At 41.5% G+C, this 19,361-nt stretch overlaps 2 protein-coding genes across 3 annotated transcripts in view; one reads left to right on the top strand and one right to left on the bottom strand.

Annotated features, from left to right (window-relative positions):
• Window positions 1-14,151, bottom strand: part of LOC137630453 (DNA replication ATP-dependent helicase/nuclease DNA2-like) — a 93,219-nt gene extending 79,068 nt beyond the window's left edge. Inside the window, exon 1 of the mRNA XM_068361931.1 lies at window positions 14,021-14,151. Within this exon, the coding sequence (XP_068218032.1) occupies window positions 14,021-14,062 (42 nt within the window). The 5' untranslated portion in view covers window positions 14,063-14,151. The remainder of the gene's footprint in view (window positions 1-14,020) is intronic.
• Window positions 14,152-17,796: 3,645 nt separating this feature from the next.
• The window catches only part of ZC3H3 (Zinc finger CCCH domain-containing protein 3), a 58,431-nt gene continuing 56,866 nt past the window's right edge, over window positions 17,797-19,361 (top strand). The window contains exon 1 of one of the 2 annotated variants that reach the window (XM_068361930.1): window positions 17,797-17,941. The gene's annotated coding sequence lies outside the window, so the exon portion shown is untranslated. Of the gene's footprint in view, window positions 17,942-18,018; window positions 18,148-19,361 lie in introns of those variants that run through there. The other variant, XM_068361929.1, reaches the window with a different exon arrangement.

Genomic DNA, 19,361 nt, shown 5'->3' with positions numbered 1-19,361 from the left:
AGAGAAGGTCCCTTGCGATCTCGAGCAGCGTGAAGGAGTGTGTGCCTCCTTGCTTGGAGATGTACGCCAAAGCTGTGGTGTTGTCTGAGTTGACCTCTACCACTTAGTTTCGAAGAAGCTTTCGAATATCATCAAGGCCAAGTGGACTGCTAATAGCTCCTTGCCGTTGATGTGCATGCTCTTCTGACTTGAGGTCCACAGACCCGAGCATTCCCGACCGTCCAGGGTCGCACCCCAACCCAAATCCGACGCGTCTGAGAACAACACGTGGTTTGGGTTCTTGACTGCTAGGGATAGTCCCTCTCTCAGACTGATATTGCTGTCCCACCATTTCAGGCATGCCTTTACTGGTTCGGAGACTGGGAATGATACCGTCTCTAACGTCTTGTCCTAGTTCCAGTGAGAGGCTAGATGGAACCGGAGAGGCAGAAGGTGTAGTTTCCCTAGTGAGACAAACTGCTCCAGGGATGAGAGAGTCCCTACGAGACTGTTCCAACTCCTGACTGAACAAACGTTTTCTTTTCAGCATTAGTTGGACTTCGAGCAGGGCTTGTTCTATTCGGTGGCTGACGGAAAAGCCCGAAAAAACTGGACTGCGAATCTCCATCCCCAAATATAGAATAATCTGGGATGGGATCAGTTGGGACTTTTAGGTTGACCAAAAGTCCCAACTTCCTGGCCAGACTCAACGTCCAATGTAGATCCTGCAGACAGCGAAGACTGGACGATGCTCTGAGAAGCCAGTCGTCCAAGTACAGGGAGGCTCGGATCCCCGATAGATGGAGGGATTTTGCCACATTCCTCATGAGCCTCGTAAACACGAGAGGAGCAGGACTGAGGCCAAAGCACAGGGCTCGAAACTGGTACCCCACATTCCTGTAAACAAACCTCAGAAACGGTTGGGAATCCGGGTGTATAGGAATGTGGAAGTATGCCTCCTGAAGCTCGAGAGAGACCATCCAGTCGCCTTCCATTAATGCTGTCAAGACAACCTGGTAGACTTCATCGTGAAGTTTGTCTTGACAATGAAGACATTGAGCGCACTTGCCTCTTACGTACTCCTGCAGTGAACATGGCTGCCAGATCATTGGAGCCATCCCTGAGGGACTTGTTCCTGCCGAGAACGTGGCTGTCAGATCATTGGAGCCATCCCTGAAAGCCTTGTTTATGCATGACATAATTGTACAGCAAAACTTCAAACGCTCGAAAAAACTCCTAACAGGAGATGGTCTAGCTCTGAAGTCGACCATAAAATCTTGGAGCGTCTCATGGCCAGGCGCCAGGGAGAGTCTATGAGGTTTGAGAAGTCTATCTGGGCAGAGGCAGGAACTCCCAAGCCGAGAACTTCTCCCGTGTCATATCAGACTCTCGCTCTATAAGCCAGCTTAAAAGTAGGGAAAGCAAAGGCTGTCTCCCCCAAACTCCTCCTGGTGATAAACCAGTCGCCTAGCAAACGTAAAGCTCTCTTAGAAGAGCGAGAGAGCACTAGCTTATAAAACAACGGCTTCGAAGTAGCTAGGCCTAGAGTAAACTCTGACGTTTAGGCGAACGAGGAGCAGCAGTTACAAAAAGATCCGGACAAAGATCCTTAAAAATCAGCATGATTTATTTAAAGTCCATAGAGGGCTGAGCAGCTTTAGGCTCCTCTCCGTCTGACAGAGTCCTCAAGGGAATATCAGTAGGAGGGGGAACAGCAACTTCCTCATCTGAAGGAACCTTGTCCGACAATAGCCGAGTCTCAAGCAAGGGAGAGACCTGCCGTGGTGGCAATGCTTGACAAGCAGAGTCCACACGCAAAGGAGCAACAGTAGCAGTCAAGGACGCTATGTCATGTAACTGCTTAAAGGACTGACCAGCAACAACCAACAGGTGCGGGAGGACGCTCGACGTCAACTCGAGACTGCCTTGACTGCCTAGACTGAGCAGTCAAAACAACTCTTGACTACGGTGCTTGACGCTCAACGTCAAAACAAGTCAACTTCGCTGGTTGGCGAACGTCCTAAACGTCAACAAGAGCATGCGGCAGCGGCTGAACGTCCACAAGCGGCTGAAAGTCAACACTGGACTGCATAAGTCGTACGACATTACTTCTCCCCTGGGCTTGGTAGCTTGCAAGAGGTCTCGGACTAGGCGAACGACAGGCACGAACAGACGAACCCTCGGTCGCAACACTGATAACACTTTGCTCAATTATCACTTTATCACTACGATTTTCTGTTTTGCACTTATTTCACTGAAATCGAATTTTACAACAATTCACATTAGGTATGAATAAAACTGATTTCTACCTGAAGCATGCAATTCTACCCTCATCAAAAGGTTATAATTGCGAAATCAGTCGTATAATGTAAGCACATTAATACTGTACAAGCAAAAAACAGTAAACATATTTTAAGATAAAAAGATCAGTGGCTGGGAAGGAGACTAAACACTAGTTCATTCAAAACTACGTTTTCAATCTCTCACCGTACAGTGCCTTGGGACGAGAATAAAAACTAAAAACGTTTTATTCTTTCTCCCCGTACAGAGACTAGGGACGAGAGTAAAAAACTGACTCGAGAACAACGTTACTCGCTTGGGACGAGAATAAAGATCGGAACGTTCTCTCTCCTCTCTCTCTCTCCGTCTCTATCTCTCTCTCTCTCTCTCTCTCTCTCTCTTGATTTCGCACCGAAGAGAAGAGCCCACTTACCTTTCGTCAATAAACAGGTTATTTGACCAAAGGAAAAAAACTGAAAGGTTTTTCAATTAAAAAGTTCCTTTAAAATGTTATTTTTATAATAAAATAAATTTTTGAATATACAGTACTTACCCGGTGATTATAATAGCTGCAACTCTGTTGCTCGACAGACAAACTCTAAGGTAAAATTCGCCAGCGATCGCTACACAGGTTGCGGGTGTGCCCAACAGCGCCATCTGTCGTCCAGATACCCAGTACTCAATGTAAACAAAGAACTCAATTTTCTCCTCGTCCCACTGCGTCTCTATTGGGGAGGAAGGGAGGGTCCTTTAATTTATAATCACCGGGTAAGTATATTCAAAAATTTATTTTATTATAAAAATGACATTTTTCAATATTTAACTTAGCCGGTGATTATAATAGCTGATTCACACCCAGGGGGGTGGGTAGAGACCAGCAAAATATGTTTACATTATTATGAGCTAAGAATTTTTATTTCATTTTAGAAGTTATCAAAATAACAAAAGCAAAATAAATAGGTACCTGGTAAGGAAGTCGACTTGAACAATTACTCTGCCTTTTTAAGTACGTCTTCCTTACGGAGCCTCGCGATCCTCTTAGGATGCTGATCGACCCCTAGGATCTGAAGTATCAAGGGTTGCAACCCATACAACAGGACCTCATCAAAACCCCTAATCTAGGCGCTTCTCAAGAAATGACTTTGACCACCCGCCAAATCAACCAGGATGCGAAAGGCTTCTTAGCCTTCCGGACAACCCAAAAACAATAAAAACATTTCAAGAGAAAGATTAAAAAGGTTATGGAATTAGGGAATTGTAGTGGTTGAGCCCTCACCCACTACTGCACTCGCTGCTACGAATGGTCCCAGTGTGTAGCAGTTCTTGTAAAGAGACTGGACATCTTTCAAGTAAAATGACGCGAACACTGACTTGCTTCTCCAATAGGTTGCGTCCATTATACTTTACAGAGATATATTTTGCCTAAAGGCCACGGAAGTTGTTACAGCTCTAACTTCGTGCGTCTTCACCTTAAGCAAAGTTCGGTCTTCCTCACTCAGATGTGAATGAACTTCTCGTATTAACAATTTGATAAAGTCTGACCAAGCATTCTTTGACATAGGCAAGGATGGTTTCTTAACTGAACACCATAAAGCTTCAGATTGGCCTTGTAAAGGTTTAGTACGCTTTAAATAGAACTTAAGAGCTCTAACAGGGCATAAGACTCTTTCTAGTTCATTGCCTACGATCTCCGATAAGCTGGGGATATCGAAAGATTTAGGCCAAGGCCGAGAAAGCAGCTCATTTTTGGCTAGAAAACCAAGTTGTAGCGAACAAGTGGCTTTTTCTGACGAAAATCCTATGTTCTTGCTGAAGGCATGAATCTCACTGACTCTTTTAGCCGAGGCTAAGCATACCAGGAAAAGAGTCTTAAGAGTGAGATCTTTCAGGGAGGCTGATTGTAACGGCTCAAACCTGTCTGATATGAAGAATCTTAGTACCACGTCTAAATTCCATCCAGGGGTAGCCAAACGACGCTCCTTGGTGGTCTCAAAAGACTTAAGGAGGTCTTGCAGATCTTTATGTTTGGAAAGATCTAAGCCTCTATGCCGGAAGACCGATGCCAACATGCTTCTGTAGCCCTTGATAGTGGGAGCTGAAAGGGATCGTCCTTTTCTCAGGTATAAGAGAAAAACAGCTATTTGAGCTACAGAGGTACTGGTCGAGGATACAGAAACTGACTTGCACCAGTCTCGGAAGACTTCCCACTTCGATTGGTAGACTCTAATGGAAGAAGCTCTCCTTGCTCTAGCAATCGCACTGGCTGCTTCCTTCGAAAAGCCTCTAGCTCTCAAGAGTCTTTCGATAGTCTGAAGGCAGTCAGACTAAGAGCATGGAGGCTTTGGAGTACCTTCTTTACGTGTGACTGACGTAGAAGGTCTACCCTTAGAGGAAGACTACTGGGAACGTCTTCTAACCATCGAAGTATCTCGGTGAACCATTCTCTCGCGGGCCAGAGGGAAGCAACTAACGTCAACCTTGTCCCTTCGTGAGAGGCGAACTTCTGCAGTACCTTGTTGACAATCTTGAACGGTGGGAATGCGTAGAGATCCAGATGTGACCAATCTAGGAGGAAAGCATCTAAATGTATTGCTGCTGGGTCCGGGACTGGAGAGCAATAGATTGAAAGCCTCTTGGTCAGCGAGGTTGCAAAGAGATCTATGGATGGTTTTACCCCAAGTGGCCCAAAGTCTCTTGCACACATCCTTGTGGAGGGTCCATTCGGTTGGAATTACTTGCCCTTTCCGAATGAGACAATCTGCTATGACGTTCAAGTCGCCTTGGATGAACCTCGTTACTAGGGAGATGTCTTGACCTTTTGACCAGATGAGCAGGTCCCTTGTGATCTCGTACAACGTCAGTGAGTGGGTACCTCCTTGTTTGGAGATGTACGCCAAGGCCGTGGTGATGTCCGAGTTAACTTCCACCACTTTGCCTCGAAGGAGAGACTTGAAGCTTTTCAAGGCCAGATATACTGCCAACAGCTCCTTGCATTTGATATGCATGCTCCTCTGACTCGAGTTCCACAGTCCTGAGCATTCCCGACTGTCTAGTGTCGCGCCCCAGCCCACGTCCGATGCGTCCGAGAAGAGAACGTGGTTGGGAGTCTGAACAGTCAGGGGAAGATCCTTTCAAAGGTTGATAAAGTCCTTTCACCAAGTCAGACCAGACTTTATCTTTCCGGAAACCGGGATCGAGACCGCTTCTAGCGTCTTGTCCTTTTCCAGTGAAAAGCTAGATGATACAGAAGAGGACGGAGGTGTAGTCTTCCAAGTGACACAAATTGAACCACGGATGACAGAGTCCTAACCAGACTCATCCACAGCCTGACTGAGCAGCGTTCCTTCTTCAGCATCTTCTGGATGGATAGCAGGGTTTGATCTATTCTGGGGGCTGATCGTCTTGTTGTTCAGCAACGTCCTCATCAGAGGGTTCCTCATCCGAAAACTGATGAGGAAACGGCAACGGAGTGGGCAACGTCTGGCTCGCTGAGTCCGGTCGCACTGGTGGATGCGTGACGGAGCCGGACGCAATATCATGGAACTGCTGCACAGTCTGTGAACTGTCAACAACCATGGGTGCGCGAGGAAGCACAGCGTCAACCCGAGACTGTCTAGACCGTCTGGGTTGTGCAGTCAACACCCTACCGGGTTGCTGAGGTTGACGCACTGCGTCAAAACAAGTCACCTCTGCTGGTTGTTGAACGTCCTGAACGTCAACAACCACCTCCGAGCGTCGCTTAACGTCAACGTGCGGCTGGCAACCCACACGGGTCGCATCGGTGGAGGAACCACCTCAACTGGCAGACGCGAGTAGGTTACCTCAGCGTCAACTGGGCGCACAACCGACCGGTTGGAAGGTTGTTGGCCAGAAGGTTCGGTAGCAACCTTCTCCGCATTAAAGTCCTCTATCAAGGACGCAAGCTTGGACTGCATGTCTTGCAGCAAAGCCCATTTAGGGTCTACGGGAGCAGGTGTGGCAACAGACGGGGTTAGCGACTGAGGCGGTACCGTTTACCATCCCTGAAAGCCTTGTTATGCGTGACATAATTGTACAGCAAAACTTCAAAGGCTCGAAAACAGCTGTGAAGTTGACCTGTAAACAACTTGGAGCGTCTCCTGGCCAGGCGCCAGGGAAAGTCTACGAGAATTGAGAAGTCTATCTGGGCAGAGGCATGAACTCCCAAGCCGAGAACTTCTCTCGTGTCATATCAGACTCTCGCTCTATAAACCAGTTTAAAAGAAGGGAAAGCAAAGGCTGTATCCCCCAAACTCCTCCTGGTGAAAAACCAGTCGCCTAGCCAACGTAAAGCTCTCTAGGAGAGCGAGAGAGCACTAGCTTATAAAACAACGGCTTCGAAGTAGCTAGGCCTAGTGTAAGCTCTGACGTTTAGGCGAACGAGGAGCAGCAGTTACAAAAAGATCCGGACAAAGATCCTTAAAAAAATCATCATGATTTAACTAAAGTCCATAGGAGGCTAAGCAGCTTTAGGTTCCTCTCCATCTGACAGAGTCCTCAAGGGAATATCAGTAGGAGGGGGAACAGCAACTTCCTCATCTACAGGAACCTTGTCCGATAAAAGCTGAGTCTCAAGCAAGGGAGAGACCTACCGTGGTGGCAATGCTTTACAAGCAGAGTCCACACTCACTGGTGCATTAGTAGCGGACCAGAACGCAACGTCATGTAACTGCTTGACAGTCTGTGAACTGTCAACAACTGAACTGTCAACCACAACAGGTGCGTGAGGACGCACAGCGTCCACTCGAGACTGCTTTGACTGCCTAGACTGAGCAGTCAAAACAACTCTAGAATGCGGAGGTTGACGCACAGCGTCAAAACAAGTCAACTCCGATTGTTAGTGAACGTCTTGAACGTCAACAGGAGCCTCAGCAAGTGGCCTAACGTCCAAATGCGGCTGAAAAACCACACGAGACCGCATCGAGTGTGGTTCTAAACAACCTGACTGACGTGACTAAGCTACGCCAACGTCAACAGTAAGCACAAAGGAACGTTAGGTTGGCTGAAAGCCAGGATATCGATGAGATAAACGGCTAGACTCAACGGACTAATCGGCAGAATAGTCTTCCATAAGGGAGGCAAGCATATACTGCATGTCTTGCCATACAACCCATTAAGGATCAACGAAAATGGTTGTGGTAAGAGACGAGGGTAACGTCTGTGACCGCAACACTTTGCCTACAAAAAAAGACTCTCGGAGTCTGTGTTACGCTTTTGTTAGGCGGCGAGCAGTTATCCGATGACTGCATAGGGTCAGAGCTGTCCTAATGGTTGTAACCAGGACGCTGGACCTGTCCTGAAAGGACTGACTTTCGCTTAAGGGCTTCGAAACCTTGTGACAGGTTTCTTATGCGAAAAGCCTTCGGATGAAGAGGAGAAACAACGTCTCTCTCGTCTTATGGTAGGGGAGATCTTGGTAAGATACACCCGATACCATAGAGGGAAAACGTCTGTTCGTTGGTCAAGGCCTCTCGAAGCGAAAAGCCTTCGGATGACGAGGAGAAACAACGTCTCTCTCGTCTTATGGTAGGGGAGATCTTGGTAAGATACCCCCGATACCATAGAGGGAAAACGTCTGTTCGTTGGTCAAGGCCTCTCGAACCCATAAGTCGTTTGACATTACTTCTCCCCTGGGCTTGGGAGCATGTAAGAGGTCCCGGACTAGGTGAACGACAGGCACGAACAGACGAACCCTCGGACGCAACACTGTAACACTTTGCGCATATCACTTTATCACTTCGATTTTCTGTTTTGCACTTATTTCACTGAAATTTTTACTGATTTCTACCTGAAACACGCAATTCTACCCTTCATTAAAAGGTAGTAATTGCGAAATCAGTCGTATAATGCAAGCTCATTAATACCAGCAAAAAACAGAAAACATATTTAAAGATAAAAAAAAATCAGTGGCTGGGAAAGAGACTAAACACTAGTTCATATAACTACGTTTTCAATCTCTCACCGCACATAGCCTGGGGACGAGAATAAAAAACTAAAACGTTTTATCCTTCCTCCCCGTACAGCGACCAGGGACGAGAGTAACACGAGAACAACGTTACCCGCTTGAACGGAACGTTTTCTCTCCTCTCTCTCCCTCCGTCTCTATCTCTCTCTCTCTTTCTCTCTTGATTTCGCACCTAAGAGAAGAGCCCAATTATATTTCGTCAAAAAAACATGTCATTTGACTAAAGGAAAAAACTGAAAGGTTTTTCAAATAAAAAGTTCCTTCAAAATAGAATTTAAAACATTTAAGCTAAGAAAGAATGAACAAAACGTCAGAATCGATTTACTCTTACTGCAAAGTGAAACCGTGATACACTCTCTCTCTATCGTAACGATAGAGCGCATGTTGAACGTCCTGAACGTCAACAACTGCGTAGCATAAATAAACTAAACGTTAGTTCATCTTTGAAAACAGTACGAAGACTATCAAAGAAATTCTTTCATAAAATATTACATTTAAAAAGTTTTAAATCCTTAGCTCTTTAAAAGCTAATTACGATATAAAGGGCTCAACGTTGATTAACTTCGGTTTCTAAGTTAGGACCGCCTACTCTCAGGAAAGGTCTATATAAACAAAACATTAAAATTATTTTTATATGTTTATAATAAATGGAAAGTTAATCGAAGAGGCCTAATAAAGGCGGAGAGATATAAAAAAGAAAAAAAAAAATAGAGGAAAATCTATAACGTGATATAATTACTAAAAGCCTAAACACACTTCCGCTAAGGGAAGGGTCGGCCATTTAAAAGTGAAAGAAAGTCCATACTCTCTTTGTCACCATAATTAAATCTATCCAAAACGAGTTCAAGATTTAAGATGAAGATAAAACACCTGCATAGCGAAAGCTCAAAACTAGAATAGTGTACTTCACCAATTAGTTGTGAAAACAAATCCAGTTTAGCAACAGCGAATAAGCACGTCTTGTCGGGAGCACGACAGAGAGAAAATTGAGTTCTTTGTTTACATTGAGTACTGGGTATCTGGACGACAGATGGCGCTGTTGGGCACACCCGCAACCTGTGTAGCGATCGCTGGCGAATTTTACCTTAGAGTTTTCTGTCGAGCAACAGAGTTGCAGCTATTATAATCACCGGCTAAGTTAAATATTGAAAAATAGTATTTTAAACATTTAAGCTTTGAAAGAAGAATGAACAAAACGTCAGAATCGATTTACTCTTTCTGCAAAGTGAAACCGTGATACTCTCTCTCTCTATCGTAACGATAGAGCGCAAACTGCGTAGCATAAATAAACTAAACGTTAGTTCATCTTTGAAACAGTACGAAGACTATTCAAAAAAATCTTTCATAAAATATCTACTAAAAAATATTCATTTAATAAGTTTTAAATCATTTGCTCTGTAAAAGTTATTTACGATTGAAAGGGCTCAACGTTGATTAACTTCGGTTTCCAAGTTAGGACCGCCTACTCTCAGGAAAGATCGCATATAAACAAATCATTAAAATTTATCTTGATGTTTATTATAAATGGAAAGCTAATCGAAGAGGCCTAATAAAGGCGGTTGAGATATAAAATATATAGAGGAAAATCTATAATTAATTTATAACGTGATAAGATAATTGCTAAAAGCCTAAAACACACTTCCGTACTAAGGGAAGGGTCGGCCATTTAAAAGTCAAAGAAAGTCCTACAACAGGACCTCATCCAAACTCATCAAAAATTAAATCTATCCAAAAATGAGTTCAAGATTTAAGTTGAAGATAAAACACCTGCACTGCGAAAGCTCAAACCAAAAGGAAGTACTTCACCAAATATGTTGAGAAAACTCCAGGTTATACAGCGAGTATTGATACGTCTTGTCGTTAAGGCCGACAGAGAAAAAAAATTGGGTCTGTTTACATGTATATGCGGTATCTGGCCGATAGTTGGCGCTGGTGGGCACACCCGCAACCTTCATAGCGATCGCTCGCGAGTTTTTGTGTGTGTTTTCTGTCGAGCCGCTGGAGCAGCTATTATATATTCACCGGCTAAGTTAAATATTTAAAAGTTGCGTTTGAATGCCAAGGACATACTGTACTGATGCACCTGATATCATGGGCTCTAGGTCATCGAGCCAAAGGAGGATCAGGGACTAGAGGTCTTTCAATCACTTGGCGCATCCAGGATGAAATACTGTAGTGTACTTAGTGATCATCCTCTTAACCCTTACGGAGCTATCATTAAGTGATGTTAGTCAGGGCTGTATTGCTGCAGTACATTTAAGATACTGTATCTCAAACTCCTCCCTGGGCACAGTAACAATTGATCTGGGTCATTGGTTACAGTACATAGACTCATCATCTGAAAGGGCCGGAATCTAGAGTCCAGTGCCCCCGATTTTGAGTCTTAGCAATGAACTCAGGGACGAAGTGACGCCCTCTGTAGGGCGGGGGATCAGCAAGCTGACCATCAGCAGCAGTTCTCCGAAGAGGAGTCTCTATGAGTGAGCTCCCTTGAGAGAGAGAAACAATCGCAGGAAAGATGTGCCTAGGACTTTTTGCGCAGCGCTAGAAGCATGTTCAGAAGGAGGGGAAGCGCAGTCTTCGGCAACGGCGGAAAAGGCAGGAACGTCAGCAGGCAAGGCAGCAGATGACATCCCTGATACCACAACATCAACAAGGGCCAAAGGATCCAACTCCGACGACCGCTGCGCACTAGCACCACGGCAAATTAGCTGCAGCAGGGCCTCCTTGGAGGACAGACTCAGTAACACTAAGGACGGACAAACCTGGAAAAAGAGGAGAAAGTGAAATGGAGGCGAGGCTGCTTCGATAAAGGAAGCAACACCATCTCTTGAGGACCGAGGTTGTCCAGAAGTTAAGCGGCCTGCGCTACAGCTCGACAATCCCCCTGAGGTGGCCGAATGACCAGGAGCTTCAAAGGAAGGTCGAGAAGCGGAGGAAGAAGCCTTGGGGTTCTTCTGCTTCGAAGAAACCTTCAATGGAGACGAGTTCCGCTTAGACTTCTTTCACCGTCGCCCAAACCTTTCCCACTAGGGGGCAAACGACTCCCAAAACTTGGGAGGAAGGTTGGGAAGTGGAAAAAGAGGGCTTGGGTTTTTCCCATTTCAAAGAAACCTTCGAAGGAGAAATATCGCACTTTGATATCTTCTTCCGCTGTTGCCCAAACCTTTCCCACTAGGATGCAGACCACTCCCGACACTCTCTACAGTACACCTATTATCACAATCAAACCGTTGACCTCGGCAGGCAGGACAAAGGGTGTGGTGATCGGTGTCCACAGCTGACATGAAGGATCCGCAAGGCCGGCCTTCATGTCCAGGGCAAGTACGCACGGTCGGCAGAAGTCAACACACACACACTAATCAAAGAGAAAGTACAAACAATAGCAATTAATGGCAGTCCAAAATAAGCGAGGATGAAGAACGGCAATGACCATTCTCCATCCGACCAAAAAGCAAAGTGAGCTAAGTCACCGGTGTGAGAGCAGGAGCAGTAGCAAGCTACCCCACTACCCCTGCTAACTAGCGGACTGGGTAGTTAACCCTCGCTATAATTTTAATGGCTCCTCCTCTCAGCGAAGCCTAATGAATAGCATAGGTTTGTATTCCAGTTACGGAACAAACACCTATTAGAAACATCACACTGTTGACCTCTGCAAGTAGGGCAGTGTGAGAGGATCCACGTCCTCGGCATGAAGGTACCGCAGGTGCAGCCCTCGGGACCAGGGCAGGTACGCATTGCCGACACAAGTCAACGCACGTATACACAGAAAAGAAAAAGTATTAATGGCACTCAAAAAAATTGCAAGGATGAAGAGCGGCAACAACCGTTCACCATCGGAGCCAAAAGCAAAGTGAGCTCAGTCACAGGGGTATGTGAACAGGAGGGGTAACTAGCTACGCTCCCTAACCCCTCCTAACTAGCGGGATGGGTAGTTAACACTCAGTAAATTTTAATGGCTTGTCCTTTCAGCTTCGCCAAAAGTAATACCCCTAATACAGTGAACCCTCGTTTATCGCGGTAGATAGGTTCCAGACCCGGCCGCGATAGGTGAAAATCCGCGAAGTAGTGACACCATATTTACCTATTTATTCAACATGTATATTCAGACTTTTAAAACCTTCCCTTGTACGTAGTACTGTTAACAAACTACCCTTTAATGTACAGAATACTTAATGCATGTACTACAGTACCCTAAACTAAAACAGGCACAAATATTAAAGGCGATTTTATATCATGCATTTCCTAAACACGCTAAAAAGCACGATAAAAAATGGCAACCAATGTTTTGTTTACGTTTATCTCTGATCATAATGAAGAAACAAACTGGAGGTAGAGCTTTGCTTATTACCCAGACATATTTCCCATACTTTTCCCTTAGAACTACATCACATCTTCCTACTTATATATATATATATATATATATATATATATATATATATATATATATATATATATATATATATATATATATATATATATATATACCGGTATATATATATATATTTATATGTAGGCTATACACATATACATACCTACATATATACATACATACATATATACATAAATACATGCATACATATATATATATATATATATATATATATATATATATATATATATATATATATATATATATATATATATATATATATATATATATATATATATATATTACTGTATATATATGGGTTATGGAAAAAATCCGCGAAGTGGTGAATCCGCGATGGTCGAACCGCGAAGTAGCGAGGGTTCACTGTAAATAGGAGGTTTGTATTCCAGTTACAGAAAATTCGATCTTCCATATATAAAATAGGAGAGAAATAAGATAGAACAGTGTGCCCGAGTGTACCCTCAAGTACGAGAACTCTAATCCGAAACAGTGGAAGGCCATGGTACAGAGGCTATGGCACTACCCGAGACTAGAGAACAATGGTTTGATTTTGGAGTGTCCTTCTGGAAGAGCTGCTATTCTACCCTTACCAAGAGGAAATTAGCCACTGAATAATTACAGTACAGTAGTTAACACCTTACGCAAAGATTAATTTTTTGGTATTCTCAGTGTTGCCAGGTATATGAAGATAGAGGAGCATGTGGAAATAATATAATTTTTATTATTATAACTAGTGAAGCTACAAACCTAGTTGAAAAAGCAAAATGCTATAAGCCCAAGGGCTCCAACAGGGAAAATTAGGCAGGTGAGGAAAGGAAATAAGGAAATAAATAAATAATGTGAGAAATTATGAACAAAAAATACCAATATTTTTTTTTTTCAAAACAGTAACATCAAAGAAGATATTTCATATATAATTTACTAGGTTACATTGCCTTGTAATACACTACAATAATACCAAATGAGCTGTATTATTATTATTTGCTAAGCTACAACCCTGGTTGGAAAAGCAGAATGCTATAAGCCCAGGGGCTCCAACAGGGAAAATAGCTCAGTGAGGAAAGGAAACAAGTAAAAATAAAATATTGTAAGAAAATTAACATTAAAATAAATGTCTCCTGTATAAACTATACAAACTTTAACAAAACAAGAGGAGAAACAAGACAGAACAGCCTGCCTGAGTGTACCCTCAAGCAAGAGAACTCTAACCCAAGAGACTGGAAGACCATGGTACAGAAGCTATGGCACTACCCAAGATCAGAAAACAATGGTTTGATTTTTGGAGTGTCCTAAAAGAGGTGCTAACCAAAGATAAGAGTCTCTTCTACCATAGAGAAGGATCCAAGAGTTACAATGATTATCAAAATATATGCGAATAGACGTACCGAGACTTTTCGATTCTGAGAGAGCTTTCTAACCAATGGCATTGTGTCAGGAATCTTCAGTGACAGGATCACACTTGACAGTAAACAATAATAAAATATTAACTTGTTCGGACCCGACGCGGGAAAGGGGAATGTTTTTGTTCTTTCTAGCTTTGCCTTTACAACGGTACCTCCTATCCCATTTCTTTCGCTTTTTATTCAACATTTGGTTTCTGAAGTTCATTTTTTTTCTTTGTAAACTTTATTAGCTTCTTTAAAGCGTAAACTTTTCATTATTCTCTGAAAATCTTTCTTCACGGTTACGTTAGATATTATTTTTTTTATGTATTTTTCTCCCTTCATTGCAGTTTTGCAAGGGGAAATTGACATTCTTTAAATTTTTGTACCCATCATCCATGGGCAGCAACACACAGAGCTAATAACAGAAAAAAGGATAATATCATAATAGGATCAGTAGAAAACATCGCTTCCTATAGATATATTATGATGTAACACAATATAGTGACAAGGAAAGCGATTAGTGCCAGAGATTGTAGAACAAAGAAGAAAACTTAATAGACTGGTTGCGGTTGTGTGAAAGAAATGTGTAAAAAAAGAAGTATGATATAAACGTTGATTTATTAAAAACTTCTTATAAATATTTAGAAATAAAACAGTAAACAGAAAATAATGTATCTATAAAACTGGAGATTATATTGATATTCATTTGTTTATGAGGTTTATTTCTCCCCCTCCATCAGACACTAAGAGTCTGTTCAGGCGGTCCTTGGTGTGTAAAAATAATTTATTTCCAGTTAATATTTGGCTCTGTGTCTTTTCAGTTATTCGCTAGCATTTGTATTCAGGCTTAATAGTTTTCAGATCACTATTATAACACTTTCCAAAGAGATGTCTTCAGGTTTTTCTTGAAAGCTGCCACATTTTTGCTATTCTTGACATCAAGTGGAAGGTCATTGAAGAGTCTAAGTGCAGCATAACAAAATGTTCTTCCTCCTATTGCATGATTTAATTTCGAATAGTCTATATGGGTCATCAACCTGTCCAACACATACAGCAGAGCTAGTAGCTTGAGGGTAGGGGTCCAATCAATCACGAAGATATTTATGTATCTTGCATATCACACATTATCAACACACTTTGAAAACAAGTAAGTCTTTAGTTTCTTCTTAAACAAAATGTTTCTCACTTATCATTTCTCGAATCTGAATCGTATCATCACTAACAGATTAATATTTACATAGCCACTAGAATCAAAAAGTTATTTTAAAGGAATAAATTGAGGTGACTTGAGTTGTAAGTTATGTGGGATGGAGAAGGAAACTACGGAAGTTCGGAACACACATTTAGGTCTACTTGCAACTGTGCAGCCAACAAATAGTGTTGACACAAGAATAGTTACAGATGGTTTCAAACCATTGGAACCCAGACTTATGTCTACCGTAGTCTCTAGAGCCTTTTAATATGCAGCCCGGAGACTATACAATAAGCTCACACGAGACATCCGAAATATCAAAGATATTAAGGTTTTTAAGAGGAAACTGAAGGCTTTCTTATTCTGTGAGTGCTTTGTTAGTGTCGATTTAACAGTAAATGAGCAATAGATAATGTGAAATGTTGAATGCTTTCGAACGAACATGGTGAAATAAATTTTGGATGTCCTGGAGAGAGTAGGGTTCCCCTGCTGTATAGGACCGGGAAAAAAACCGTTAAGTAAAGTAAAAGTAAGGATTCAGTGGCTAGCTAAAACAACTTTAGCCAAAAGGACTTACAATTATCAACAAACGGAGTGGCCTGGTGTCTGGCAAGGGCAATATTTAGGAGCGAAAAATGTGCTATCGGATTTCAAATTATTGGATCCAAGATACACGTGGGTTAACTACTGCATTTTCCTCTTTGAAAGGATAGATGAGACTCTCCAGCTATGTTAAGCAGGTCTTCTAGGAAAAGGACACTCCAAAATCAAACCATTATTCTGTAATCTTGGGTAGCGCCATAGCCTCTGTACCTTGGCCTTCCACTATCTTTGAGGTAGTAGAGTTCTCTTGCTTGAGGGTACACTCGGGCACACTTTTCTACCTTATTTATCTTCCTTCTGTTTTCTCTTTTAATTTTGTCAGTTTATATATGAAAGCACTATTTTAATGCTGTTACCGTTCTTAATATACTTTATTTTAATTGGTCATCACTTTCCGTATAGTTCATGTATTTCATTGTTTCCTTTCCTTACTGGGATATTTCCCTTGCTGGAGCCCTTGGGCTTAAAGCATCCCGCTTTTCCAACTTGAGTGGCCTATTTAATAATAATAATAATAATAATAATAATAATAATAATAATAATAATAATAATAATAATAATAATAATAATAATAATAATAATAATAATAATAATAATGAACAAGTTTTAAATTGAGGTAGCGTCAGAGTACAAACAGTGAGACTTTTTCGAGTTTGACAATGTTTGATAATCAGTAATTTCAGTTGACTCTAAAACAATAAATTTACGATGTGTAAATCTGTTTAACTACATGTTTGGGATTGAAGACTCCGGACTGCTTATTGTTTTTTTTATATATATATATATATAATTTCCTCTGATTGATATTTTGGAGTTTTTTATATGTACATTTCATGTCATTCCTGTATTTAGATAAGTGAACTTGTTGATGTGTCTCTTGTGATTGAAAGCGCATATGTGAATAACGTAAGGTGTCTGACCTACAGTGTTTTGACGAGAGATTAAAAGTAACATGCGAACATTTACCATGTACATAAGACTCGCTATTCCAAAAGCAATATCACATATCTCTCTCATATAATAATTATAAATATCGTTAATTGTTGATTGATGCCTTGTATTGATGTTTAATTTCAAGATTAGTTCCTTTCTAATTCATAAGAATAACATCAAGTGGAACAGATTAGGCTTAACTCAGTAAGAATAGTAAATTAGGTTTTAAAGATATATAAAGATGAATGCACGATCAAATAAGTAAAAGCGTGCGTTAAGTGTAAATATAATACAAACTTAAATAAATGTAGAAACTTTACATTTATCTCTCCAGTGGAAAAACTTTAAGAGGTTGGTTATTTGAGAGAATGTGACATAGGTTTATTGAGAATATGTGAAAACGTGCAAAGTTTATATTCAACTAATAGCCTTGACTTGTGTAAAGGATCCGTCAAAAAAAAAAAAAAAAATGATGGCGAATATTTAGATAGATATGCACACAAATTCAACCATTCCTAACCTCTCCCTTTCCTAACTACCACACGGCAGTTTGGACAATTTGTGGAGGACTGTGTGTGTATACACACACACACCCACACACACACACACACACCCACACACACACACACACACACACACACACACATATATATATATATATATATATATATATATATATATATATATATATATATAGAGAGAGAGAGAGAGAGAGAGAGAGAGAGAGAGAGAGAGAGAGAGAGAGAGAGAGAGAGAGAGAGAGAGAGAGAGAGAGAGAGAGAGAGAGAGAGAGAGAGAGACTTGCTGTTTATTGTAGGGGATTTAGTAGTGTCCCTAAGATAACAGAGATGAGAATATCGAGTCGGATTATGGGAATATCATTGCTTGGAAGATTGGCCTACCAGTTTTATCACCTTGGTCCTAGGTGATAAGAGTTGCAAGGGTGTCACGACTGAGATGGTGTAGGCACGTGTTGAATATGAATGGTGGGGAGGGACTACGGAATAAGGAGGACTTGAAAGGTGTCTGTAAGAGGGAGGTCAAGAGAGAGGGAGAGAACTGGATGGCGAGATAAAGTGAAGGATGATATGGAGAGAGGTCTGGTGGAAGATGTGTTTGATAGAAGACATTGAAGAGAACGCATCAAGCAATAGACCCTCTTAATTAACGTAGGGATAACGGTGTGAAAGAAGGTAGTGTCCCCATTTTACATTTTGGTCCTTTTATTTTATGTATTTTCGAAAGTGTAGGATCATTAAAGCCAGTATTTTTTTTAAAGTCACCCACGCAAATAGCTCGTTTTCTGGCAAGTTCTTTCAAGGTAATGACACCTTTCTATTCTTTTGTAAGGAACAGTCCCCCATCACACCGACAGACTGATACTGAATGTCGTAACCTGGTTAGTGAATTTTGATTTAATTACATTAATTATTCGTTGCTACCTGTTAATACCACTTTTAACAAACCAACCTATTAATATTTATTTCGTAATTTGCATATAAACTTTTTTTTTTTTTGCGCTGATGTCGCCCTGGCCATTAGGTTCACTTAGGCTATTATTTTTCGCTCATTGAGGTTAAGGTTGTTTATAAGGTAAATCTAAGATACTTTTATATCTACCCAAATATAGGAACCATATATTTTTCCTACTTGCTATCTTGTGTATTATGCATTTCTGGCTATGATTATTAGGGCAAACCACCCGTTCATGAGTTTTTGGACCCCCTTATATAAAGACCATTATAGGGGACCCCAGTGAGAAACTGGGCTTTTTGGATGGGGAAATGCAAGAAAAAAATTGGTTTCCAGGTACAATAATGGTCAGAAAAGCTAAATAAACACTAGATAACCAGTTGGAAAAATATAAATTTCATATAATTGGTTCAAAATTAAAGTATAATTATCTAGGATTCACTTCACTCCCTTCTATTGGTTTTGCTTCGCTGTTTGCTCGCTTCGCTTGCGGAAAAAAAACTTCACATTCTGTATGCACTGGCAAGCAGTAATGTTGAGCTGCAATCCCCGTGGTTCATTGTTTCAGGGGTATTCTTTACTTTCACATGGGTAACAATAGCTATACACTGAATGGAGAGCGTTTCCATCCTAATAAATTGCTGACATTGATGAAATTACACTAAATTGTGAAATAGATGGTACTTACCTTAGGTTCCCTCTTGGAGACATCTTTATGTGATGGTGGTTTAACTCAAACTAAAGGGAAGGGTGGAAAAAAAGGGCTGTTGTAGAACAATATCCTGGAACTTGTGCATAAATATTGGGAACCTCCTAATTGGTTAAGAAAGCCAGGTAATGATTACATCACTCAAAGAACAGAAAAGCTGGCCAAAGCAAATTCAAGCCACGTGTGCGCAATTACGACAGTAACGCGACATCAGTCTCCCAGATGTAAACAATGGACTTAGAGTGAGAGATAGACTTCCCGTTTTTATCGACCGATACATAAGTTATTATGCCACAGCCCTCATTAAATATACTGTATAGAGAAAAATACCAAAGTAGCCAGCACTCGTCCATTTCTTATGGGGAATTTCAGTTTCGCTAGTAATTAAAGTACTGTATTATGTATAAACCGTTATGGATGGTAAAAGATTT

The sequence above is a fragment of the Palaemon carinicauda genome, chromosome 38 (genome assembly GCF_036898095.1).
Source record: "Palaemon carinicauda isolate YSFRI2023 chromosome 38, ASM3689809v2, whole genome shotgun sequence".
NCBI lineage: Eukaryota > Metazoa > Arthropoda > Malacostraca > Decapoda > Palaemonidae > Palaemon > Palaemon carinicauda.
The sequence above is the reverse complement of the archived record's forward strand: the minus strand, read 5'-3'. Positions and strand labels throughout refer to the sequence as shown.